This window comes from Saccopteryx bilineata, chromosome 2 (assembly GCF_036850765.1).
Source record: "Saccopteryx bilineata isolate mSacBil1 chromosome 2, mSacBil1_pri_phased_curated, whole genome shotgun sequence".
Lineage (NCBI taxonomy): Eukaryota > Metazoa > Chordata > Mammalia > Chiroptera > Emballonuridae > Saccopteryx > Saccopteryx bilineata.
Window position 1 is genome coordinate 107,657,049 of NC_089491.1, and position 24,009 is coordinate 107,681,057.

General features: G+C 36.7%; 1 protein-coding gene and 1 long non-coding RNA gene across 2 annotated transcripts; one reads left to right on the forward strand and one right to left on the reverse strand.

Annotated features, from left to right (window-relative positions):
• Positions 1-1,423: 1,423 nt before the first annotated feature.
• Positions 1,424-3,284, reverse strand: MYF6 (myogenic factor 6). The gene is made up of 3 exons (XM_066254770.1): positions 2,669-3,284; positions 2,293-2,383; positions 1,424-2,058 (listed from the first exon to the last, which is right to left on the reverse strand). Exons 1-3 carry the CDS (start codon positions 3,185-3,187, stop codon positions 1,940-1,942), a joined length of 729 nt encoding a protein of 242 aa, XP_066110867.1. The 5' UTR covers positions 3,188-3,284; the 3' UTR covers positions 1,424-1,939.
• A 375-nt stretch (positions 3,285-3,659) lies between these two features.
• On the forward strand, positions 3,660-18,782 carry LOC136324548 (uncharacterized). Its single transcript, XR_010729113.1, has 4 exons — positions 3,660-3,791; positions 3,900-3,951; positions 7,535-7,651; positions 18,735-18,782. It is a non-coding gene; the product is annotated as an uncharacterized lncRNA (long non-coding RNA).
• Positions 18,783-24,009: the final 5,227 nt, after the last annotated feature.

Below are 24,009 nucleotides of genomic sequence, written 5' to 3' on the forward strand. Positions count from 1 at the left end.
CCAGTAGAAGACCAGATTCAGTCTAGGTTGTCAGCACCCAATAAGGCATTTTGCATCCACTAACACCCCCAACTGCTCTTCTCAAACCTTTGAGAGGGATTATACATCAATGTCAGTTTCCTCTGTGGAACTTTCTGCATTTTAAAAGTATGCTAGGAGAAAGAATTCTTCAGATGCTCAAAAAAAACCAAACAAAAAACAAACAAAAAAACAAAAAACCCAAAGTATTTGATTATTACCAGGAACAGGCTTTTTGAGATGGAAAAGGGGCAAGATATAGCCCAGTACCCGAAGGGGGCGCTGCCTGTGGCAGTTCTAGAGCTTGTATTGTGCAACAGAAAGGTCCAGAATGGAGTGTTAGGATGCAAGCTTGGGCTGGGAAATACTGAACACGATTTGAATTTTACAGTTTTCACCGGAGGACTAGCAGTGACTGGAAAAAGAAGGAAAGTAGAAATGGGGAAAGGGAGTCAAACGGAACACGCCATTTACAGAATGGAAGAGAAGCGGCAGTTCCGAAGAAATGGCGAGCCCCTCTCCTCTGCTCTCCTCTGCACTTGGATTCTTGGTGGTCATTTCTGCCCGAGGTCACAGGATAAACAACCTGGCACACGTTGTAAAACCCTCACCCCGAGGAGCTCCTGGGGCTGCAGGCCTCTCTGGGGCTTTGCTATTTGGCCCAGCTAAGAGGTTTCATGTGTGTTGTTGTTGTCCTTTGCCCTCAGCCATTTAACCCTTCCATCCCTGGGGCAGCAGCCTTTTCTCCAAGGAAACCTGCCCCACCTCAACAGACAGATTGTCCTCTTCTTTTATCTTTCTTTTTGGAAAACTAATCCAGGCCACACGAGGCCTTGAGGACATTCCAGTCTTCTAGTCACCGGTCTAGTTCAAGAAAACCGGGGAGGGAGTCCTGGCTGGGAGGGCAGGGCAGCCCCCGGGGACTCCGGATGAAATGCTTCTTCCGTGAGAGCCGCGGGCTGGGCCTGCAAAGTCAAAGAGGGAGAGTAATTGGGGCTAAATTAGCTGAAGATTTTTTAGAAAAATAAGCAGAGAGTTTTTGTGGGCAATTTCGTGTAACGATGAGATTTTTACTGGATTGAAAATTCAAGTGTGAACTTTGGGGAAGCAAATCTCATCTAAAGCTCCAGGTGGAGGACAGTTAAAACAGAAAGAGAAAGTATGCTGATAGGAGCCAAAAGGACAGCTTTCTCCTGGATATTCCTCCCTTATAGAAAAGTGAAGAGTTTAATTCAGACATAGGAAAACAACCTAATTTCCTCCCTTTTAATTAGCCTTTAAGAAACACCCAAATATACGGGCTGGTGTGTGGTGTCTAAATTAGGATATGGCTCTCTTTATGTATATATGTTTCAAACATATATTTTCAGCTGACTCAAAATATGACCAACTTTATTCATTTAGAAAGTTATCTTTTAATATTACAATACCAGGATCCTCTCACATTGTTTTACAATACATCTGCCTCTTTACATTTAAAATATACTTCTTAGGTTTACATATAAAATGAAAGTACTAGGATTATTTACAAAAATATATTAAATACCATTAACATTTAAATGCAGCGTTCCCACTTTGTTTCAGACAGGAATGAACTTCTTTTGATGATGGCAAAAAAAAAAAAAATCACAGTAAATAAAAGTAAATATATTACAAAAACCAACCAAACACAAAGAAAGTAAGGCTACTAGACCTAAGTCATTTCCTGTTCCAAAAAACTAAAGCCCCAAACCAAAGGACTTTTACTTCTGAGCGTGCACAACTGTTTCGGAGAAGTTTCTTTGTGAATGTCTCCCCTTCATAAAGTCCTGCGTCTGGGTTTCTCAACGTTAATGTAATGTGATCTAATCCAAAGGATTAGGCGAAGAAGGGAGGGTGAGATCTTCCTGCTGCGGTGCACACCGCGAACACCAGCTCCGAGTTACTTCTCCACCACCTCCTCCACGCAGGGGAGTTTGCATTCCTCCGAGGAAATACTGTCCACGATGGAAGAAAGGCACCGAAGGCTGCTCGAGGCCGACGAATCGATGCTTGCCCCTCCTGAGTGCAGAAAACACACACACACATAGCACCCAAGGAAGGAAGAGACAGCTCCGCGTCCTGCTCCAGGCCTCTTAGGGAAACCAGGGAGCTCAGGGTCCCCTCGCGAAAGGAGCGCACTGCGCCCGGGGTGCGTCCCTGCTCTAGCTCTGAGCCTTTCCTGCCCCGAGGAACCACCCAGCCCCCTCCCGGGGTGTTCCCTAGCACAGCCCAGTGCCCTTTCTTTTACTTTACCTTCCTTAGCATTTATCACGAGCCCCCTGGAATGATCCGAAGCACTTGGCCACTGGGAGCTGCAGGTGCGCAGGAAATCCGCACCCTCGAGCTGGAGGAAAACCAAGCCAGCAGATTAGGAGAGAAACCTCGGTTCCGGAGGTTGGGGGTGCCTTCGTGGAGACGGCTCCCCTGCTTCCTCGAGCCAGGTGCTCATTTCCTGCCGATTGCAGGCACCCGGCGCCCACGGGTCACTGGGGGTTCACTACAGAAGGAGCGGGAGGGGCGGGAGTAGAATGGGGACGGGAAAGGAGACCAACCAGCTGGATGTTAAAGCCCCAAGGAAAGCGTCTAATCAGACTGTGCATTCCCCTACCCGGGCAGCATCTGGGCTTACGTTCTCTTGCTTGGGTCTGTAGTTGAAGGGGTCCACCCCTAGCTCCTGCATTTTCTCCTGCTGATCCAGCCGGTGCAACAGGTCCTGCAGCCGCTCAATGTAGTTGATGGCGCTCCGTAAAATCTCCACTTTGGGCAGCCTCTGGTTGGGGTTGGCCACAGTCCGCCGCTTCAGGGCCTCGAAGGCCTCATTGATTTTCTTTAGCCGCCTCCTCTCGCGCAGGGTGGCGGCTTTCCGTCTGTCGGTGGGGGCAGATTTTCTCTTGCAGGTCTTGCAAGCCCAGATCAGGCATTGGCCTGGACAGTGGGGAGGCTGTAGGCCTGGGGGCGCCAGGACATGTTCCTCTCCGCTGCTGTCGCTCCCAGCTTCAGGGGGCATTTGGTCCTGGCAAGGGGATAGGGTACCATCACTCCCTGGATACAAAGGAGAGCCTTCTGCCACTTCTAATGGCTGCAGGGTAACATTTTCCCCGTCCAAGTAAAAGAAGTAGGAGCCAGTTTCAAAAAGGTCCATCATCATGTTCTCCTCCTTGGCCTCTGACTCGGTCTGAACTGGGTGATGGGCTCAAAAACCCAGAAGAACCACGCAGATGGCATTTAATTAGTGCGGTGACATAAGTCACCCCAGCTTTATATATAGTAGCTCCTGAAACTCAATCCAACATTAAGTGTCATGGAGCATCAGTCTCCCAATGTGGGTACAGCCAGGGTTCTTAGAACATCTAGTTTGAAAGAAAACTTAGAAATGTCACTCCCAGGATGATGTGACAATTTATATGCCGAAAAGGTTAAAACAAAATATATAGAGAAAGGCCCAATTTAAACTTAGCATTGAATGCTTCCATTTGGGACAGTTTAGATGCTAACCTACTTACAGGACAACTTCAAAACAACTGGGGATTAACACTACCCCATACCCCTCCCCCAGGCTCCTCTGAATTCTAAGTATAGACCCATGATGAAAGATTTCAAAGGCAATAGCCATTGCTCCAAAATAGGCTGCTTAATATTTGCAGAGTGGTTCAGTTCTTTTCTCTCCTGTCTGTCAAAAAGATGTTATTAAAACCATTACAGTCCTTCAAAGGTTTTGCATGACGTTCAGGCTGCAGCCTCAGTAGCATCAGGTAAATCTCTTTCCCTTCTTTTAAATAAGACTGAAGATAATTTGGGAGCCGAACAGAACACAGTGACTGGAGAGTGCTCAGATTTCTTCTTTTGCCTTTTTTTTTTAGAGTAGGTAATCAAGAGCTGAATTCGGTACCTCTCCATGGTGGAACCTATGAGGTAAGGGGTGGAACAAAGGATGTGAATGCAAAACAGGTAATAACTTCTGTTTAAAAATAGTTTTTAGTGGAAACAAGACTCACACTAAAGCTAGATGATGTTTCAGGATTCCATGTGGCCCTGACTCCAGGTGCCTCTGTTATGGCTTCTGTTCTGCACACCGTGCTCATAGCATTTTCATTGGTGTACTTGCTCTCCATTACCTCCACATTACTTGTTTCATAGGAATCAGATGAGGCACAAGCAAGGCAATAGAATTTTTAATTGCAGCTTCCCTGTAGTCCATGACACACAAGTATGGTGGTTGGGAGACAATACAACATAGGAGGAAGTGCAGGGGCCCTAGATTCAAAGGACTCCCTTCAAGTCCTAGCTTAGTTCATTTCTGTTTGTGTGTGTATAGGAAAGTACTAGATCTCAATTTCTTCAAGATAATAGTGGTTGCCTCCTAGAATTTTTGTAAAGACTCAATCAAATGATAGGCATGTGAAGCATATAGCCTATGCTAACTGCTTGATGAACGTGAGTGCGTAAGGCTGTGTCAAGGCTAAGCCCATTTTTTATGAAGGAAATAAAGCACAGCTATTGCAGAGGCTCTTCTTTTATTCTTGTTTGTTATTGTACTCTTTCTTTTCTTGTTGTTCCTTTTACTTCTCTCTGCTTTCCTTTCTGTTTTTTTCTTTTAGAATTTTGGAAGGACCCACTCCACCTATAAGTGGTCTTTGGAATGCAGTCCCCTTTGGTTTTGGTCTTTATAATCAGTGCCTGAACAACTAGATGGAAACCAAAAGTCTTCCTATTCTACTCCAAGCAGTGACAATTATAAGCCATGTTCAATATGACATCATTTTCCTAAGTGAGAAGAGTGAAGACAATGTCAGAAATCAGTGGTCAGACAACGTAGAAACTAGCTACATTTTTGAGTCAAGTCACTTATTCTAGAAGGTGATTCTTCATGTCTCTTTCTATTGAGTCACAGATTTGAGGCATTACGTTGACATTTGGGATTTTTTTTGTGTGTGTGTGCAGTTGAATAATTCCTATCAAATTTGAGAATCATCCTTAGGTTTTTGGAGAAGTAGGAAGCACAGGAAAGAATAAGAAGAAGTCAATACCCCATTTCTGATATTTTCTCCTATTTTTACCAGCCCGCTGGTTGTGGTATTGTCAGCAGTTAAGACCGCAGATTGGAGGCTTTAATAACTCTGGGTATTGTCTAACATCCATTGTGGAAACTTACTCTATGTTCTTAAACAAATATTATATACTACATTTTATATTGTGAAGATAAATAACTTGAACAAATCATATTTGACTAATAAAATTGTATAGTATAATTGCAAAGGTTACTAAGATAATAACTGACATTTGTTCAATATTTTGTGAGTACCTTCTAAAAGCCAGATAGTGTCCTGGATGCTGAGGATAAAGCAGTAAAAAATGATTCCTTTTCTCTTGGAGTTTGAATGCAGAAATATGAGTGAAATTGAGTAAGGTATAAAAAAAACGAGGAAGAATAGCCCTGGAATTAGGGTATGCACAGGCTAGATTCTAATCATTTGGGGCCTGTGAGAATTTAGTCAATCCTAACATCTCAAATTCTCAGGGTTTTTTTTTTTTTTTGGACCCATAAAATTAATACAATGACAAAAGACAGACTATTCTTATAGGCCGTGATAAACATGAAGTTTTTAAAAATGTAAAATCACTTCAAAAATGTTGCATACTCTATAAAAGTACTCTTACTGCTGAAATTAGTTATAGAGAAAAATGAGACAGGAAAAATAGTCTTACTAAGAAATTATGTTGCTTGGATAATTTAAGGTGGTACTATTCTTAGACTCACCATTGATTTTAAGATGTAACAGATAGATGTGAGAGTCTACACATCATGAACTGCTAAAGAATAAGAAAATGTGCTCTTTCTTCTTTATTTTTAATTCATTCAAGTGTCACCACTGGAGAAACAGTGAGTTCAAAATGTAGAAAAAGAAGATTCTAGAAAACAGTAGAAAAAATCTCCAAGGTGCTGAACAAGAGTAACCTCTCAGACTGATGTGGCATTTCCTGTGTTTATTCAACCTTCACTATTGAATTATCATTTCTTTTTAATTTAAAAAGCCCCTTAAGTCATGGCTGCATTGCTTAGTGCATAGAACCTCCCCTCTCTCTGGCACCCTGGAGGTTGTGGGTTCAATCCTAATCAGTGCACATTCAAGAAGCAATCAGTGAGTGCACAACTAAATGGAACAATGGATTGATGCTTCTCTCTCTCTCTTTCTCTCCCTGTTTATCTCTCTTGCTTCCTCACTCTCTCTCAAATGAGTGAAAAATTAAAAAAAAAAGTTACAAAGCCCCTTTACCAACATTCTGTAAAACTTAGGCCAGTAAAATTAGTGGTGGTGTTCATCTTGGGCTAAAAAGACATTTCTCTCTTGTGTTGTTTTGAGGTGAGAATGAGAGGAGAGAAAAAGGAAATGCCAGCTTGAGAAATAACCGTCCTTTATTAGATTAGGTAATGGGAAAATACACAATGATTCAAACAACAAGCTAGTGAACTCTTGGAACTCAAACTGTTTGCAAAATATGAGATGCCTGTAATTGCAATTACATTATTTCTCAGTAGAACTTGAGAGCCACAGACCTTGACAAGTGGTCAAAACAAGTTTGTGAAAACTGAAATACCCCAGGCTTTAAATAATTCAAATGTATTTTTACATATTGCAGGAAAAGTAGGCAATAATAATAAGATAATAATATTAAGTATCAATAAATCACTTTGGGAGCCTAGATTCATTCAAACAAAATCTGAAACTAGGTGAGTGATAGAACTGAGTTCTCAACTTGTTTGCCACCCGATTATTCTTGCTTCATACTTAGTTATTTGTGAATGCATTTTTTCCCCACCATTTCCACAAAAGATTGAATAGGTCTGGTTCCTGGTTCTCTCCTTGAGAAGGAGCTGGAGGGAAGAACTATGGCTCTTTCAGTCAGTGGTGGATTTTAACTCAGCCTTTGGAAAAGTGCTGTATGTGATGGAAAAACAGAGCTTTGGAGTAAGACAGAATGAAAGTCCTAGCCATTCTTTCTTGTATGTTCCAAGCTTCAGTTTTATAAGTGATCACATACATCACAGGCTTGTTTTTAGCATAAAATAAAGTAATATATGTTTAACTGTGACATGAAATAACTCAACAAATGTTAATTTCCATTCTTCCCCTACTAAATTCATAAGGCCTCTGATTGAAAATAGCCCTAGTGAATTTAATAAAATACCTAGATTTGGTGAGACAGGTGTTTATAATAAATTAGAAATTTATAATAAAATTAATATTATAATGAAAGCAAAAATAGTGAAACTAGTGACTTCATTGTGTTTCAGGTATTTATGCCCTCAACACATTTCCAATTTACTGGGGGACAGACACTAATTTAAAAATCACACAAAGAAATAACTGAGCTAGGGACTTTGGAGGAAAAGAATGTGGTTCTACACAAGTGTGTAACAGTGAAGAGTTTGGCATGAATGGGAAGCTTGGGAAAGGGGACAGAAGTTCCTGAGATGTTGGGTTGGTATTTCTAGGGAGCAAAGGTGAAGTTTCTTCACAAGCCTGTGGATTGAAACAGTGACAGTAAGAAGATGCTCCAGGAAGAAACAGACACGGATGAGGGTTTGTCAGAACCTGGCAAAGAGACTTTGGTGAGTTAACATCTAACAGATAGGACTATTCAGAGAAAGCAGTTTCAGTTATAACTAAGCAAGTAGAATCGAGAGGCCTGGACAGAAAAGGGATGTCCCTTCCTTCAGTACTGGAAAGAAAGAGAAGAGAGAAAAGTGTTAGAAGAAAGAGGGGCTTAGGGGAAGGAGAAAAACTGAGCAGAAACTAATCGATCCTTCAGGTGGAAGAAGGATCAACCAGCAAGGCCAGCGAGCAGGGAATGGAAGGTGGAGGAGGGCCCGCTAACTGAAAGGGAAAATTCTGACGAGTCAGACGAACGCTTTACACTTGTGGCAGCTAAAAGGTAACATGAACCTGTGCACCTGTAATTTACCTAATCTGCCGACAGTTTGTGCCCAGAGATTCCCAAGCACTGTGGTAAAAATAGTTTTGTGCTTAGACTGACAGAACATTCCAGTCACTTCAGAGACGCTGGGGGAGGGGCACAAGCCAAGCAGAGGAAAAAGGAGAGGTTTTAAAGACAAATCCCTGGCAGACCGTGGCGGTGAGAAGTTATGCGGAGAAATGAGGCAGCGGTGCAGCCGCCCTTTTCTGTTCCGAAGAAATGAGCCTGTGACAGGCGCAGGAGGAAACAGGGAGGCTGCTCTGCAGATCTTCCAAGAAATATATTTTTTATTCTTTGCTCTCACCTCTAATGCCCTTCCTTTGGGGGTAGAACTTCCACAAAAACCTGTGTTCGGTTCACAGACTAGCTGCAAAATGTTACTACTTAAGAAGGCTGCTTGCTGTTCCTTTCTTAGTTTCTCGCCATAATTTCCAGGGAAAAAGACAATGAGTGCTCTTCTACCTGAGAAACATTCCTTGGTGCTTAAAAATGAAGTTCTCTTCATAATTCCTCATCTTCCCTATTTTCACTTGGATTTACGAATTGTGAGAGTGAAATTTATGAACCAGTAGATTCTTTCCAGGTTAAGTATCGCTTCCTGGTGGGTTACCAACTGGCTGGCATAGGTTTGCTTAAGGTGGGTCCCAGGAGGGTCAATTTATACTCTAAAGCTGGGAAATCCCAGACAAATCAGAATGAGTTGTCACTCTATTTCCCAGAAAAACGGGATAGGGTGCTATTCACAAATAAGAGCAATGAACAAAGTGCAGGATATATAAAGTAAACTTTTTGATTACAAAAATTAAAGTACTTTCAAATGCAGGGTTTGATGTTAGATTTTAGGTCCAGTTCTGCCACTTGTAGATAGTTAACCTAGGAAAGTTATATAACTTCTCTAAGTCTCAACTAGTTCATAAAGTGGAACTAATATTACCTTATAAGGTTGATTTAGAGATGAAAATAATGCCAGTGAAATACTTAATGGACAGTGTCTAGTAGATAATAAATACAAATAAGTATTATATTTAACTTTTGATTGAGGAAAAGAATCATCATCTACATGTTGCCTCAATAAAACATACTTTGCTTGTTTTTGTTTTCTGTATGAACAAAAATTGTATATAGTGCAATATTACATAATGTAAAATTTGTATTATATTAGTTTAAAAATATAAACATAATACAGTATTATGTCTATATTGGCGCTGTCACTGAAAATACTACATAAATATTTTTCCATGCTATGTATAACTAATATTTAAAATGTTTAGGATATCTAAAATGATTTTTCAAAGTTGTTTACATCTTTTAAAAACTAAATGAATTGTGATATTCAGATGATCCAAATTACAGTAGTATCTGGTGTTACTAGCTTGCTAAGCTAAACAGATGTCTCTACTATACAGTAGTTAGCCAAGTATTTTGTTACTGCCCTCCAACTGGCTGGTTATGACATATTGTCTAAAATAGTTGGTGTGTTAATACTTATGTCAGAGCCTACTGTGACAAATAACCACCACTGTACAAACATATTTATTCCATAGTTTTTCTACCAGTTCGGAGAAAAAAAGTTGTTTAATCAGACATACACATATTTTACACTTTTCAGCTCAGACAATTTTGCCTTTAGAAAATACATGTTAGTTTTGAGACTATTAAGTAATAGAAAAATATTGAAAGTTATAATATGTTTAAATTGCATAGAATATGAAACTTTTAAATCATATGCTTTATATACCTGATTATCCTAATTTTATGATGTGGGCTAGATGTGATTGGTAAAGCCTTGCTATGTAATTTTACCATATAATTATGTTCTTTTTATTAAACCATGTAAATAGAATTTTCATTTCCTCTATTTAAGTGTAAACTATTATGCAATTTAGGATGTTTGACAATATAGATTCAAGAACTGGTGCTTTTAGAATATAGAACGAAAAATATGTAAATGTTATTACTTTGTAAACTGTTAGCCATTGTTTAGCCATCTTTTCACTCTGAAAAAAAGGCAGCAGGCTCTGTGTTGAAATGCTTTAAATGAGTGATCTTATTACCAAGTATGTTATATAATTATCTTCTTTTTAAAAAGAAAAAAAAAAACAAAGAGAAATTAATCTCTTTGCCCAAGGTTACATGCTTATGAACCAAATCCTGGCCCTTCTAGCAGGGATTTACATGATAAAAAAAAATGTTTATTCTGAGCTCCTTATAGTGAATAATAAAAGAATGGTCTTCAGTGAAAAAAAAAATCTAGGACAAACTAATTTAGAGGAGTGTTTGAGTATTTATTTGCCCACCTGCAGGGTAACTTACATTTTGTGTACTAGAGTAGCCAAAACAGGCACCATCAATAGCTGTTTTTTTCTAATGGAGTGACTAAAAGAGGAAGTGCTGATAGCTGTTGACTGAGATTTGGAGCTGCATACTGTCACACTGGGAAATAAAGATGCAATGGTAGTTTTCATGCGTACTGCCATGTACAGAGCTCTGCCCTCTAGGACAGAGTTTAATTTCTTCTAATTTCTATTTGCCTCTGTTTATCCCTTGTTCTTTGTTTATTTTTGAAAGTTGGCATTTTACTTATTTATAGTCCCCAAATCCAAATCTATATTCTTACATGTAATTTATGTATCCACTAAAGAAAAACTATTACTCACTAAAATCCTTGAATTTTTAGATTTTATGTTATATTACAAACATTGATATGGTTAACTATTGAGCAATAGATCCGAGTTTATATCATCATGTCTGCATTCTGTATTTATTATATATTTCTTAAATTTCAAGATAACTTTTTCCTTTAAAAATGCATCCTTTCCAGTTTTTTTTCTTTAATTAACAGACTTTTTAAAGGAGCAGTTTTATTCATAGACACAGTCAACAGTACGGTAATTACCAGAGAGAAAGGTGGTGGTAGAGTAGTAAAGGGGGTCACAGAAGTGATGGTTTAAGTCGAATCAAAATGCTTGAAACCCATGGTCTATTTCATTATTTAAAAATACACAGCAAGAAGCAAAGGGGAAAAGATGGAGTAACTAGGTTAGCACACTTACGATAGGGTAAAAGTTGGGTAGAGAAACCATACCATCCAAGTCTTGAGTTATACAATGCTCATATATCCTGTCTTTCTCCCTTACCCTTTAGTCTACTCCACTTACAATAGTTATAAGGACTAGAATTGTGGGATTTCAGAAGATGGAAGGTATCTGGAGCCAATACGCAAATACTCTATATACCTACTCAAAATTGATGTGCTATATGCCATTGAATTGGCTCTAACTTCTGGTGACTCTATGAACAGAGTAATGTCTACAGTGTCTTTCCTCAATAGTCCTCCTCAGCTTCTGTTGACTCATTCTATGGCTTCTATTATAAATCAATCTATCTCATATTTGGTCTTTCTCTTTTCCTGCTGCCTTCTAGTTTTTTCCAGAATTATTGTCTTGTCTAAGAACCCTGTCTTCTCATGATGTGCTCAAAGTAGGATAGATTTAGTGTTTTTTTGTTTGTTTGTTTGTTTGCCTTTAGCCATGGTTCAGGCTTAATTATCTCTAAAACCCACTTTTTTTTTTTTTTGGTTCAGGGTATCTGTACAGCCTTCCACTAACACTCTATTTCAAATGAATTAATTACATTCTTCCTATCAGCCTTCTTCACAACTTTCACATCCAGACATAGTAATTGGGAGTAAGAGATGATCTTAGCTTTAATCTCTAATGACACATCTTTGTTCAAAGGCTCTAACTCCCCAATAATCTATTGGGCAGCCATGGCTTTAATTTATGTGCTTCAGAATAGATTTTGCCAATGAGTGGTTCAGTATTAGACCTCCTGAATATTGGGTGTCTCTGATGTATTTGATGATTTGATGCTTAATCCGTCTCTTCCTGTGTTGACAGGCATAGGCTACACCTACTTTATCTATGTCTAACATGTTTACCAAGCTATTTGCTTTCATGTTTAGCTTCATCTATTCTCCTTGTTTTCTCCTCTCTTCTCTATGGTAGAATTGAATAATTTTATATAACAGAAAATGCATATTTTTATAACCGTGTCAACTAGAACTTCTATTTCTTGATGTTTTTAGTTTCTTAACTAATTTGTTTGAATTACTTAACATAGATCTGTCTTTATAAAAGTTAATTTTGTCTAATTTCTATTTGCCTCTCTTTATCCCTTCTTTGTTTGTTTTTGAAAGTTGATATTTTACTTGTTTATAGTCCCCAAACCCAAACTTATATTTCACATATAGTTTATGTACTTGCTGAAGACAAATTATCACTGTAATCCTTGGATTTTTAGATTTCAGGTTATGTTACAAACATTGATTTGGTTAACTATTGAGCAATAGATCAAAGTTTATTTCGCCATGTCTGCATTCTGTGTTTATTATATATTTTTAAAAATTTCAAGATATCTTTCCCTTTTAAAAATACAGCCATTGAAATGTGGGGTTTTTTTATTTTTTAAATTAACAAACATTTTAAAGGAGCAGTTTTACTCATAGACACAGACAAAAGTCTGGTGGTTACCAGAGAGAAAGGAGGTGATAAGGTAGTAAAGGGTAAAGGGGATCAAATATATGGTGACAGAAGGTGATTTGACTTTGGGTAGTGGGCACACAATGCAATATGCAGATGGTGTATCATAGCATTGTACACCTGAAACCTATATAATCTTATTAACTGTTGTCATCTCAATAAATTTAATTAAAGAAACAAAATAAAATAAAATAAATAGACAAGCAGTTTTAGGCTTACAGAAAAATACAGTAAAATGTACAGAATTCCAATAAAACCCCTTAGTTCTTCCCCCACATGGAATATTTTTAAAATTCTCCTTTTATTATCATTCCCTTTTTTGTCTGTTCCTTAATATGCCTTCATTTTATGCAAAATTTGTTAATTTCAGAAAGATCAACATATTACTTGCTTTCATATAGTTTACAATCTAATTAAAGATATGAGATGTATCTTCTGAAGTATTTCTAATTAGTAGTAATAGTACTACTAATTAATATACTGTAAAGTGAAATTCCAAAATGAATAATGTAGGGAATATGGCATAAATGAAGGGCTATTTGAATAACTAGAGGATCTCATGGAAAGATGAGATTTTTTTTAAGGACCTAGAAAGATGGGCAGTATCTGAATAGGAGATGACATGAGGACAGGACATGACCAAACTGTGATGAGAATGGTGAGATAGACCTAAAGGTATAAATATTCTGACTATTGGAGTTAAGCTTATAGGGAATAGAGATCCATTAGACATTTTTGAGATTAAAAAACTGCATGTTTCTACTGGTCTTCTGTGAAAATTTGTCATGGTATCTATTGTGGTATCGTCAGTAAGAAAGTCTTTTCCAATTGGACATCATTTATTTTTAGGGTGGTTTCTTTGAAATTATTGAAATGTCTGAATGCAAATGTGGTCAATGAAATAAAGAAAGATACCAAAACAGATACTGATCTTATCAATTTCTATGAAACACCACATTGGAAAAAAAAGCATTTCAGGATCTTTTGAAAGAACAATTTCATTTTTTAAGCCCCCCATAATTTCCATGTGCTGAATGAAGCAAATTAAATTTCAGTATAATTGTTTTTGACATATTTGGTTTATTGATGTAAATTACATTGAATTTTAACAGATTATTTCATATAAGCCACTCATAAAGAAAACCTTTATTAAGAAATCCCTTTAATATCTTCCTAAGATAAAGAAGAAACACACTTTAAATTTTCAAACAGTATTAACTAATTCTATAGAAACTTTTAATAATCAACGTGAAAATGTTTATTTACTTTTATTACTTCATTTATTATTAGTTGACAGAAAAGACAAGACTTAGGTTTCAATGGGTTACTACTAAAAAAGGTTAGAATTTAAAACATTTTAGTTCCAAATATTTTTTAAATTCATTCAGAAATAGTTTGGGCTTGAAAGAGTCTTTTATTTCTCAAAATGGTGGGCACATTTTGGTCCAAGAATTACCACATTGGCTGAGGGTAGAATTTCTTTCTAAATTTGTGTCCAAGAAAACAATCATATGCTGTTGGAGATCAAGAAAATGAGTTGCTTACGTGGCCCGAAATGAAGTATTCTTTTCTGCTAAACACAGACTAATGTGGATTGTGACAAGCATAACTCTTATGATGGATATTTGTGAAGTACGATGTTCTTTTCATACAAACAGGAGCTCTGTTAACTTGGTTGTCTCACTCCACTTCTTACTTCCAAATCCTCTAGGAATTGACACCAACTGTCCGTTTTGACACTTGTTCATTAATTTCCTTTCAGTTGAACTATTATCTTTTTCTCAGCTGTTGCAATTTAACGTTTTAAAACTTTTGTAATATAGCTCTTCATTGAAGACCGTTTCTGTGTTCAGAAGACTGTCACCAGCGCCGTAAAGTATGTCACAGTCATTAGTGCGTTTGCCACTTGTTCCGTCACCCATTCTCACAGAGGGAAACTTTAGCTTGACCTCTTAAAACGTGAAAAGAGCACAATTAGTTCTCTCTACCAAGACTCAGTGGTCTTGATGGCAGTAAATCTGTGCCAACCTGTAACGTTCCACACACCTGACCTGAGTGGATCCAATAGATCCCTACTTATAAATTTACAGAAAATCCCCCTCCTCAAATTGGGAGACAGTGTGCGCATGCTCTGTGTGAGCCAAGACTGAAAGCACTAAATCCCAGAAAACGGAGAATGATTGTGTATCCCTTTGTGAAATATGATGAACCTTGCTAATTTTTATTTGTGATTGTGAAACCCCAGCATTTTGAGGATGTAAGAGCATAAAAAATGAATAATAAAAATAATGGCTGTAAATAGTATATTTGTTTTGTAATAAAATGAAGTTGGACCCGGCAATGAGTGATGTGATTTTTCCATGGCAAAAGCTCTTGTCTTGTGTCTCGGTTTCGTTCTGGATTAGTGAGAAACATCACATCACAAAGAAAGAATGCAAGTATCAAGGGTTGCTTTGCACTTGACCAATCTGTTGTGCCAGGCAATTTTTGTATTTCAAGTTTGCAAAAGGTAGCAAATTTTTTTGTTATTATGTTTAAAAATAATGTAAGTGTAACAATTGATATTTGATTGTTTTTATATTCTTTTATCATTTTATGCAGATAAATTAACAGGGTTTAATCTTTTAGACTTTGTAATATGTTTTAACGTAATAGCACAAAGAACACATCCTACATTTTTTAAAAGAAGTAAATAATTTCAAGATATTAATTCTTTATTGTTTTTCATATGATTTAAGACAGCCAGACTTCTTAGGTTTCCAACTTTATTTTTACTTCTTTGAGGGTTTGGTATTTTATATAGCTTTCTAACACTCCCATAACAGAATTTTTTTTTCTTTAATCTTACCCATTTCAATTCACCAGAAAGCTTATTTTTTTCTGACTTTGAAGAAAATCCCAGTCTTCTCCATGGAATAAGTTATCTTTTGAAGATTAAAGTGATGATTAAAATCAGCTTTTGGACATATGATAATACTATAATACTATTTTTGGCAGTGGTGTGTTACTTAAAGAGTTTTATAAATACATTATCTGAGCAATAACTTCAGCCACAGGAAAAAATGAAGCATGATCTTATAAAATCTTATAAGATTAGTGTGAGATTTCCTGAGGGTGCAGTAATTTAGCTCTGCCTTCAGAAGTGGGCAGCAAGACTCTTCTGGGGCTCTGATGCTTTTAATAGTCCATCTAGAGTAAAGGCGAATGATTGAGAGAGAGGAGGGGGAACAGGAGGAGAGGGAGGGGAGAAAAAAGGGATGAGAGAGGGAAGGTTGGAAAGGGGAAAAACTAGGATTGTAAAATCATTCTGAGTTCAAAATTGACCACCTTAAATCAGCTCTTTAAAAAATTACATTTTATATTTCTTAATCCCTTTATGTTTTCACCTAGCCCCCAACCTGCCCTCCCTTCTGGCAAGCATCTGTCTGTTCTCTGTATCCATAGTTTCTTTTTATTTTGTTTGTTCACTGATTTCACTTTTGGATCCCACATATAAGTAAAATGATATGGTATTGTCTTTCTCTGTCTGACTTATTTCCCTGAGCATAGTACCCCTAGGCCACAGAAAAGTCCCAGGAATGTCAAGTACAGCATAAGAAATATAGTCAATAATATTATAATATTTATGTATTGTGCCAAGTGGGTACTTAAAATATCAGAGGGGAGGGATGCTTTGTAAAGTTTGTAATTGTCTAATCACTATTCTGCACACCTGAAATTAATACAAAATAATATTGAATGTAAACTGTAATTAAAATATGAAATAAAATAAATTGTATGTGATACAAAAAAATCACATTTTAAAAAAGATTTTATTTATTCATTTTAGAGAGGAGAGGAGAGGGGAGGAGAGAGAGAGAGAGAGAGAGAGAGAGAGAAAGAGAGAGAGAGAGAGAGAGAAGGGGAGGAGCAGGAAGCATCAAGCAGGAAGCATATGTGCCTTGACCAGTCAAGCTCGTGGCTTGGAAATGGCGACCTCAGCGTTCTAGGTCAATGCTTTTTATCCACTGTGCCACCACAGGTCAGGCTAAAAAAAATCAGTTTGAAAATAAAAGCATAACTTGGAATTAAAATGTGCAGCATTGCTAGATTGACACAAGAAACCTTACAGTAAAGTACTTTTTTTAAAAAATTATTTTCCTCCTTTGACTTTATTTTTTTAAAAGTATTAGTGGATTACTTGTTCCTGGCTACCTACCTCCTGAAGACCTGGCCTTTCTTTTTTTTTTTTTTTTTTTAAATTTTTTTAATTCATTTTAGAGAGGAGAGAGAAAGGGAGAGAGAGAGACAGAGAGGGAGAGAGAGAGGAGAGAGAGACAGAGAGAGAAGGTGGGGAGGAGCTGGAAGCATAAACTCCCATATGTGCCTTGACCAGGCAAGCCCAGGGTTTCGAACCAGCGACCTCAGCATTTCCAGGTCGACGCTTTATCCGCTGCGCCACCACAGGTCAGGCACCTGGCCTTTCTTGATGTTCCTGTTCTCCCTGTCAATGTGTTACTATTTCAGCTAGCTGACTGCAAGAGGGAGAGCCTCAGCCACGTGGCTATCTTACCCTTGGGCACTCTTCAAGGCACTCTCCAGAAGCTGATCTGTGTTTCTATCTTTTTACCTCTTGAACCCTGCTGATTCAGGCTTCCCTGGGTACTTGAAGGTGGTAAGAATAGTAAGGAAGCCAGCATTGGAAACAGTAATCCTAACTCCCCTCTTTGTATTCTTCAACTTTCTCTGCAAAAAGTTTTGTCTTTATAGTAATCAAAATATTTTAATTTACTTTAAAATAACCCAATTTCATAAAATAATTGCACCCTAGCAAAGCCTCATTTTAAAAATATATCATAAATGTTACATACTGGATAGCCCATTTATAAGGGGACTTTGACATAATCACAGTAATCTATTGTATATAAGGTGCTATTGAAATAATCAGGTTTCAATAAACTTAAAGAATCCATAATAATGGAACACTCAGTGAAGAAGGCCTTTCCTTTCAATTGACTTAATGTAGTAGAATTTTGAATGGATTCATTTATTACTTTTTTTTTTGTAAAAGACAAATAATTCAAATCCAAACTTTGAAAGCGAAATGGTTACATTTCTAGCCAATGTCATAAACTCACCAATTATTAGGTATCATCATGAAATCTTGATGCACTTCTTTCAGTGACCATAATCAGAATAAAAGAATAAAAATCACCACTCAAGACTCTTAATAATAGCTGTCCTCCGGCCAGGAGATTTGCAGCAAAGTTCTCTTGATGCTGATGATCCAAGAGTATTGAAGGAATATACCTTTAAATTCTCTAGACAAGGACTAAATTCTTCCCAGAGGTTAGAGTGAGGCTGAGCTTTCTGGTTAAATGGAATTGCTTCTGATACACAGCGATGTGGATTGTGGGAACAAAGAACCAGGTGGCTTGCTCCAAATGATAAGCTACTATTATATAGGAAATTCAGTCATATGACTAAGAGCCTTCCTAATTTTTTTTTTCTTTTCTTTATTTATTTTCTGAAGCTGGAAACGGGGAGAGACAGACAGACTCCCGCATGCGCCCGACCGGGATTCACCCGGCATGCCCACCAGGGGTGACGCTCTGCCCACCAGGGGGCGATGCTCTGCCCCTCCGGGGCGTCGCTCTGCCGCGACCAGAGCCACTCTAGCGCCGGGAGGGGAAGAGAGAGACAGAGAGGAAGGGGGGGGGGTGGAGAAGCAAATGGGCGCTTCTCCTATGTGCCCTGGCCGGGAATCGAACCCCGGTTCCCTGCACACCAGGCCGACGCTCTACCGCTGAGCCAACCGGCCAGGGCCATCCTAATTTTATAGGGATTATGTTTTATGTGACTTTAATTAAAGTTATTGGACTGGGAAGTAAGGTTGCTTAAAGTAGCCTACTAGTCTAAACTTCAGCTTTTGTTTTTGGGACATACTTCTTTAAATTTTTATAAATTGTGAAGAAAGTGTAAATGTCTCACGTGTGGTGAATTTTGATTTTTTTTTTTTAACCTCTAAAATTTCTCTAATACTCTACTTATTTAAAGCATTTACTCATTCATTCACTCAGTTAACATTTATTTAGTAATTTTAAGCACTATGAAGGAGCGATATATATAGATAGAGGTCTATCAGATAGAGGTCTATCTATCATCTATCTACCCATTCATCTATTTATCTGTCTTTAGGAAATGAGAGGTCTGCCCTAAGGAAGAGAGCCACCTCTGAATCTTGTGGTGAGTGGAACCCTGCTTCCTGCTGAGTCACTCCCCTGCCTCTGGCATTTTTGGATCTTTACAGGGCTAGTTCTTGGATTCTCTTTAGCTTGCCTGTTACGATATGTTACCTCTTCCTAGTCCACCCTCATGTGTCCTGTTGGCCTGGTTTGCCACCTGCTGCTTGTTACTGTCTTCTCTGAACCTGTGTCTGCCTCTGAGTATGTGCACATTGGCCATAACTCCAGACCTGCCTCGACCCTGTGGGCTATCTTGTTCCAAACTGCTTCTAAAACAGGGGTCGGGAAACTTTTTGACTGAGAGAGCCATGAATGCCACATATTTTAAAATGTAATTCCTTGAGAGCCATACAACGACCTGTGTACATTACGCATTATCCAATAAAAATTTGGTGTTGTCCAGGAGGACAGCTGTGATTGGCTATAGCCACCCGCAACATGAACATGAGTGGTTGGAAATGAATGGATTGTAATACATGAGAATGTTTTATATTTTTAACGTTATTTTTTTTTTTTATTAAAGATTTGTCTGCGAGCCAGATGCAGCCATCAAAAGAGCCACATCTGGCTCGCGAGCCATAGGTTCCCGATCCCTGCTCTAAAACCTCCTCGCCGTCTTAATCTCATCAGCTTTATAAATTCTTCAAAAGAACATGTTAAACTCATTCCTGTCTCCTTAAAGCAGAAATATAATGTAACTTAAAGAGGGGAAAAATGTGTTTTCTCACAAAGGACTTAGATTGTAATATTTATTTTTGTTTTATTTAGTTGCTATTTATATATGTTGGATTTCAATAAATGGTCCTGGTTTTTTATGTTTTGAAGGCCTATGTGCTTTTAATAGAAAGGTGTGTGTGCATGCACATATGTATGTGTATGTATACACAATATAATGATATAAACCCATTAGCTTTGCTGTTTCCAAACTCCTTTAACTGGAAAAGTCAGTATGTTGAAGTATCTATGATGTAAGAAAATTAAAAAGATTTGATGAACTTTTTAGTAAGTTGCCAGTTGTATAGAACTCCTTCTTGTCAACTTCAGTTGTTAAAGAGTTTTTGCATTATATTAAGATCTTGGTTTCGTTCTGGATAACTGAAAAACCTGAAAAAACCACACAGGACTGCAGGTCAGTATTCTCTGCTCTCCCACTGACGTTTTTCTCTAATCCACCAGTGTGTGTTTGCTCTTTGATCAAAAAGATATTCTTGCATGTGCAATATACAGTCACATAAGAACATTATTTTACTTTTGCTAAGGCAAATTTTCAGTTGAACATATTTGCTTACTTTATCTCATGTATGAGATAGTACGCTAAGTGCTAATTGGTTAAAATCATGAGAAAGCCTGACCTGCGGTGGCTCAGTGGGTAAAAGCATCAACTTGGAACACTGAGGTCGCCGGTTCAAAACCCCGGGCTTCCCTAGTCAAGGCACATATGGGAGTTGATGCTTTCTGCTCCTCCCTCCCTTCTCTCTCTCCCTCTCTCTCTCTCTCTCTCTCTCTGTCTCCTCTCTTTAAAATTAATAAATAAAATCTAAAAGATAAAATCATGAGAAAAATCTAGTCCTTGTTCACAAGTAGCTGACAATCTAGTGAGTGGGGAATTCCAATAGATAAGAGCTATTGAGGAAATTGTAGGCCTGAAAGCATGATACTGGGAATGTGTAGGGTGTGTCTTAGTACAAAGCAAATATTCTAGTTTGGTTTTAGTACTTGGAAAAAGGAGCAATATTCTAGGGAAAGAATCATCTATGAGTTTAATTCCATAGGCAATGAAGGGCTACTAAACAGCAGTAAAATGACCAATTTAGAGCTAGGGAGATTAATCTAGCAACAAGTTGTAGAAGAGAATTAAAAAATAATACAACTTGGTTTGGACCAAATATATATTGGAGAAGACAACACATAACAGAAAGAATATTAGACTTAATACATGAATTCAAAAGGCTAGTATTTTCACTGACTGAGTATAAAGTGGTCTATTTTTGAAGTTATCAGAGAAATTTCATTTTTTGAAGATGGGAGTAATTAGAGTTCAAGTGTGTTATACATGCCAGTTGGTAATATCAAAGATATTATGATAAACCTGATGGTCTCTAGGTAACATAGTGAGGTATGGGCTTTTAAATTAGGCCTCTCGCATCAAGTCTAGGATCGTTCATTTACTTAATGAGTAACCTTGAGCAGGGTATTTAAAATTTCTTTTTTGTTTTTGCTTCTGTTTTCTTACGTGTAAATGGCAGATTGTAGCACCCACTTCCAAGAATTATCAGTAATAATTAATATTTGTAATGTCTTTAGAAAAGTACCAGCACATAATGATTCAATAAAGACAGCTGTATTAATTGCTGTAAATAAAACTATAATATTCTATTTCCTGCAAATAATCCATACCGCAATTTTAAAGTATAATCCTTAAAATGTAAATTTGTAAAATTTCTGATGTTAACAGCCAGGAAGTAGCCATTAATCCTGTGAGCATGCATCATCAGCCTTAGTGATGATATGGTGTGCTCAGCAAGTGACGTCATTATCTCTTTCGTGGGAATTCACCTGATTATAAATGCTAAGTGAATAAGAACTTTGCGAATTCTCTGAAGAGCATTCGGAGCACAAGTTTTATTTTTAATATTAGAACACTAATTGTTCGTGCTTTGGGAATGGAATCACTACGTAACAAAAGTATGTAAAGATTTCTCTCTGTATCACACTCATTCAAGTAGGAGGGCATGACACTTGGATAGATCTGTGAAAATAATCCATAAACATTTTATGTTACTTTAATAAGTTGTTAAAGTTTAAATTTTACTCATATTTTAAAAATGATAAATTATTTCAAACACAAAGAAAACTTTTAAAAATAATATAATAAATATTTTTGCTCATTATTTAATTTCAACAATCCATGCTACCACATATGCTTTAAGTTAAAAGAAAAATTTTACAAATGCATTTGAAACCCTGTTGATCTCTGATTCCATGGCAATCTGTCTCCCTGCCTGCATTGTTCCCATATGAGAGGAAACCACCATCTGACATCAACACTTACATTCCCATTCATAATTTTATGTATGAATCCATAAAACGCTCCTTGTGGTTTTAAAACATTATGTAAATGGCATATTGTAAATGTCTTGAAACTATTTTTTCATTATCCCTGTTTTTTTTAAATTAACCTTACTGAATTATAATTTACATGAAATAAAATGCACTCATTGTGTGTACAGAATTTAAAGCATTTTGACAAATGAAGATATCAAACACTAATCGCTCCCCAAAAGTTCCCTTTTGCCCACTGCAGTCAATCTCCACATATACCCCACTCCCGGTATTCACTGATTTGATCTCTATCACTATAGATTAGTTTAACCCGTTCCAGAGCTTTACTTAAAAGGATTTTTACAATAAGTATTTCTTTTTGTCTGTTGTTCCAATCAACATGTTTTTGAGTGTTTTCCTGCCTGTTCTATGTGTATCAATAGTCCATTCCTATTTTATTTCCACGTTGTATTTCATTGTCCAAATATACTACAACCTACTCATTAATTCCTGCTGATGGGGATTTGAACTCTTTTTTTTTTTTGGCTATTGTGAATAAAGCTGCTAAGAATAGTATTAATATATTGTGTAAAAATACCATGGAAATATTTTCTGAAAATGTACTTTAATTTCTCTTGGATAAATGAGTAGGCATGCTGGGTAATATGGTATATGTTTAACTTTATAAAAAATTACCAACTTGTTTTCCAAAGTGATTATACCAAATACTTTCAGGATGACTTGATAATAATAGTCATTTAAATTTTTATAACTTTATTGGTATAATTATTTAATTCTTATTTTAATTTGAATTTACTTGATGACTAATGATTTGAGCATCTTTTCATGTATTGGCCATTTATGCATATATTGTTCTGTAAATATTTATGTATTCTGCAAATGTCTCAGTACTTGTATCTTGTCACATGTAGTGTGAATATTTTCTCTTCTTCTCCCAGCCTATGCCTCGACTTTGCATTTTCTCAATAGTGTCTTTTAAAGAGCAAATGGTTATAATTTTGAGAAAGTACATTTGATCAATTTTTTTAACATTTTATTTCTTGTATTCTAAGACATCTTTGCCTATCCCAAGATCATGAGGATTTTCTCTTAGTTTTCTTTTTTCCTATAGGTTTCATAGTTTTAGCTTTCACATTTAAACTCATGTTCCATTTCAAGTTAATTTTTGTATTTGCTATATGAGATAGAGATGAAGATTCATGTTTTTCCGAATGGAATACCAGTTGTTTGAACACTAGTTATTGGAAAGGCTACTCTTCCTCATTGACTTAAATTTTCACCTTTGTTGAAAACCAATTGACAAGTAACATGTAGATTTATATTTTTAACTTTCTATTTTTTCTTTGAATGAGAAATAGTATATATCTATACTGTAAATCATTTCTTTCTGTTCTATTTAAAAATAGTTTTGCCTATTTTAGGTCTTGTGTAGCATTTCTATAGAAATTATAAAACAGGTTCATGATTTCTAGGGGAAAAAGCCTTATGGAATTAAGAATTATAACCTGTTGGATTTATATATTAATATAAAGGGAATTGACATCTTAATATGAAGTAGGTATTTGAGTTCATGGGCACGCATTTTAAAAAACATTGAGTCTTCTTTAATTTTTCCCATCAATATAATTTTTGGTGTATAGTTTTTGCACATATTTAGTTAAATTTATCTGAATCATTTCATGTTTATGGGTGCTGTTGTTAATGATATTTTTAATTACACTCTCCAGATGTTCATTGATAGTATGTATAAGTAAAATTAATTTTTGTATCTTGGTCTTATATCTATTAATATTTTAAAGTTATTTATTATACTTGGCAGCTTTTTCTTTGGTACATTTCTCAGTAATTTCTTCATACATGATTATATCCTCTATTCATATAAACAGTTTTGTTTCTTCTTTTATAAATCTTATGCATTTTTTTCTTGCCTTATTGTAATAGCTAAGAACACCACTGCAATATTGAATAGAAGTTGTAAATATTGGCATTTTTGCTTTTTTCTTGATTTTAGGTTGAAGTCTTTTATTATTTCACCATTAAGTATGTTATTAACTCTTTATGTTCTTAGCTCTAACTTTTTTATAGTTGCCCATAATCAGGCTTAGAAGGTACTTTCAGCACTTAGACTATGTCATTCCATTTTCTTTTGGCTTTCATTGTTTCTA